Genomic DNA, 4149 nt, shown 5'->3' with positions numbered 1-4149 from the left:
AAACTAGGCATGAAAAAGTGATTTTTCTCGATGACAATGCACCATCACACCGGACAAAACTGACTCGGGAATTGGTTGAGTCGTATAGCTGGCAACCGCTACTACACCTCGCTTACTCACCAGACTTGGCTCCATCCGACTACCACTTATTTGCATCGATGGGGCAAGCACTCAGCGAACAGCGCTTCACTTCTTACGAAAATGTTGAAAAATGGCTCGATGACTGGTTTCCTTCAAAAAACGAAGACTTTTTTTGGAAAGGTATCCATAAATTGTCTGAGAGGTGGACAAAATGTGTAGCCAGCGAGGGCGCATACTTTGAATAAAATATTTGTTATCATTCTCTTGAAATAAATGTGTTTTTTTCTTGAAAAAATACCGGTTTCATATGTATACACCTGGTACATTGATCGAGCGTAAATACCTCTGATGATAATACAGATTCCCTTTAATTAAAATTCTGCTCTTTAAATATTAATGATCAGGGGAAATAAAAAATTAGTTATAGAAAAAATCCGGAAAATTAAAAAATGAAGTTTCTCTGTGACCCTGTTTCTAAGCTAGGAGTTACAGGTTCAAAGTAGCGGCTTAATTTCGCCTCAGAGATAATTTTGCTTACTCGAATATCATTCTTTCAGTGTAATTTTGATTCAAAATAATCCTTTTCCATCTACAGGGTTCTGCCCTCCAGTTCTCCGAGCCCCAGGGATCGGTTCGGAACAGCTCCAGCATCGCCTATACCTCCAGGAAAGGATAGATTCTCATCTTCAGAGCGACTGCTGGCCTCCTCTGCATCCATTCATGACACAAAGGATCTACAACGATACTCAGGATCATCCACTGAACGACTACAGTCATCAGCATCGCCAGTTCTGGGGAACATACAAAGCGACAGATGCCTGTATGCTTCTGGAAAAGACTCCTCGAATTCGAAATATGGAGAGAGATTGTCAGAGAGATTGGTTTCTTCCTCTCCAATTCATGCCCCGGTTCCAGAGAGGTTTGCTGGGAAATCATCGGACAGGTTCCTGGTGGAATCTCCGATTCTTGAGCGATACCAAAGTTCAACAAATCATCGGGGGGATCGTTTTTCATCAATCTCGGCAGTTGCAGAGAGATTCCTCACGAATTCTCCAAACCCGGAGGGTGCACACCAGAGGTACTCTTCGAGCGAGAGGATCTTGGCTAGTTCTGGAGGACCGGATCAGTCCAGGAGATATTCAAGTTCGGAGAGGAGTGTTGAGAATTCTTGTCAGAAGTACTTGGAGAGACCGAGTTCGTCGCCGGTACCTACGGAGTTTGCCAGCAGATTTTCGGGGTTCCAGGATGTCTCATCAGGACAGCGATTTGTTGCATCCAGTGAAAGATTCAGTGAACTGGCGATGCAGAGATTTGGACAGAATAGGGGTGATAGATACTTGGCCAGTGAAAGATATCTGGCGTCGAGCTCACCTGCACATGATGGCAAGATTGGAGGTGAAACGAACAGGTAAGAGTGTAATTTTTCTATTTTTTAGTTCTCAAATCGTTTACCACATGTATTTGATCCTTGTATTTGATTCCTTGTATTATGAAGTTCTTGGAATTCCCCAACTTCCTGGAATTATTTGAATTTGCTTAGTTCCTGTAATTCTATAAATTCGGGTAATTAGAGGAATTCCCTAAATAAGAAAATCTAAAGAATCAAGGGAATTCGATGTAGTAAAAGAACTTATGGAATAAAGAGAATGCGATTAAATCGAATATGTCTGAAGATTTACTTAATGAAAGTCAGAGAATTCGGAGAATTTAGGGAATATAGAGAATTTAGAACAATCTGAAGATTAAAGTAATTTAGAGAATTCTTATAATACAGAGAATTAAGGGAATTCAAGGAAAGTGAGGGAAATAAAATAGCTCATGGAATAGCGAGAATTCGGATAATTCATGAAATCTAATTGATTCCGAGGATCAAGAGAATATAGGGAAGTATGGAATTCAGGTTAGTTAGATACATCAGAGAGTTCAGAGAATTCGGAAAATTCAGAAAATTCTCGAGATTTATTTAGATAATTACGGGAAAACAACGAATTAAGGGATTTCAGGGAAATACCAGAGCTCGGGGAATACAGAGAATTCATATAATTTCGAGAATAAAATAAATTCCAGGGAATTTATAAATTAGGGTATTAGAAGAAATTGCAGAATGCAAGGAATTAAAAAAATTAAAGAATTTCAGAGAGTTCAAGTATTTAAGGTGATTCAGAAAAAGCGGGGAATTCATGGAATTGAAGGGAATCTATAAAATTGAAGGAATTCTGGTTATTAAGAGAATTCATGGAGTTAAGAGAATATTGAGAATTCTGGGGTACCAAGGAGTTCCCCCTAATTAAAATTACTCAGAGAATTCAGTAAATCGAGTGAATTCAATGAATTGAAGTAATTATGGGAATTCACGATAATAATATAAATTAGGAATATAATGGAATTTAGAGAAGTAGCGGATTTTAGGAAATACTAAAGATTTCTAGACATCAGAAATTCAGAGGAATGCAGGAAAATTTAAAGGAATTTAAGGAATTCTGAGAATTTATAGAGTTTAGGGAATTGAGGCATTTCAAGGAAGTAAGGGAATTACAGAAATTCAGGGATATAATTTAATGAAGGAAAATAATGGATTTCAGGGAATTGGAACAATTTCTACGTTTCAAACATACAAAGTTTAGGTAAATTCAAAGGAATTCTGAGAATTTATACAGTTCAGGGAATGGAGGTATTACGAGGTGTCTTCAAAAAGTAAGGTGACTTTTCAATTTTCGCGGGCTACGTACATTCAAGTTTTAAATTTTTTGTTTTGCTGTGTTGGTACAGTCGTCACGATCATATGTTCACAGTTTTAACTATATAGCTCGTGTTGTTTTTCTGACAGAGATGTAAAAGGTTAGAAGGGTTTGGTGTGCTCGGCGATTTTCTTCTTTCGAAAAAAATGGAGCAAAGAGTTTGCATTAAATTTTGTGTAAAAAATGGAATCCAGTACTCTAAAACTTTTGAAATGTTGACAGTTGCATATGGTGAGTCTACTCTGAGTAAGAAAAATGTGTATAAGTGGTACAAGCTGTTCCAATAAGGCTGAGAGAATGTCGAAGACGAACCTCGCCCTGGACGTCCCAGCACGTCAACAACAGATGAAAACGTTCAAGCAGTGGAAGAAATGGTGTTGAAAAAGCGCCGAATTACCATCACAGAAGTTGCTGAAGATGTTGGCATATCGGTTGGCTCATGCCATGCTATCTTTTCGGACGTTTTGGGCATGAGACGTGTGTCAGCGAAATTTGTTCCAAAACTGCTTAATTTTGATCAGAAGAACCATCGCATGACCATCGCTCAGGAGATGTTAAATGAAGTCAATAATGATCCTGATTTTCTCAAAAGGGTTATAACTGGGGATGAATCGTGGGTATATGGTTATGACGTCGAAACTAAAGCCCAATCGTCTCCGTGGAAGCATGCTGAGTCTGCAAGACCGAAAAAAGCACGTCAAGTTCGCTCAAATGTGCAGGTTTTGCTCACTGTCTTCTTTGATTACCGTGGCGTGGTGCATCAGGAATTCTTACCACAAAGTCATACGGTCAATATGGGGTATTACCTTCAAGTTATGCCCCGTTTGCGAGAGGCGATACGCAAAAAACGTCCGGAACTTTGGAAAAACCATTCGTGGCTTTTGCATCACGATAATGCACCTGCTCATTCATCGTTGCTTGTGAAAGAGTTCCTGACCAAAAACAGCACCATAGTCATGCCGCAGCCTCCATGTTCTCCGGATTTGCCCCAGTGACATTTTTCTTTTCCCAAAACGCTGAAAGAACCCAAGGCTATACCACAAAATGATTATCAGAAGTGCTTCGATGATTGAAAAAATCGTTGGCACAAGTGTATTATATGTGAGGGGGATTATTTTGAAGGGGACAACATAATTATTGAGGAATAAATAAATATTTTTTGAGAACATAAAGTTACCTTACTTTTTGAACACACCTCGTATAGTCAAAACTGTGACCATATGATCGTGACGAGAGTACCAACACAACAAAACAAAAAATGTAACACTTTAATGTACGTAGCCCGCGAAAATGGAAAAGTCACCTTACTTTTTGAACACACCTCGTATAT

The 4149-nt window shown here is 38.8% G+C and overlaps 1 protein-coding gene across 1 annotated transcript in view; it reads left to right on the top strand.

Moving 5' to 3' along the window:
- Window positions 1–4149, top strand: part of LOC117171914 (inactive rhomboid protein 1) — a 364512-nt gene that overhangs the window by 7115 nt on the left and 353248 nt on the right. The window contains exon 2 of the mRNA XM_033359571.1: window positions 677–1489. Within this exon, the coding sequence (XP_033215462.1) occupies window positions 677–1489 (813 nt within the window). The remainder of the gene's footprint in view (window positions 1–676; window positions 1490–4149) is intronic.

Source organism: Belonocnema kinseyi, chromosome 4 (assembly GCF_010883055.1).
Source record: "Belonocnema kinseyi isolate 2016_QV_RU_SX_M_011 chromosome 4, B_treatae_v1, whole genome shotgun sequence".
Taxonomy (NCBI): domain Eukaryota; kingdom Metazoa; phylum Arthropoda; class Insecta; order Hymenoptera; family Cynipidae; genus Belonocnema; species Belonocnema kinseyi.
The sequence above is the reverse complement of the archived record's forward strand: the minus strand, read 5'-3'. Positions and strand labels throughout refer to the sequence as shown.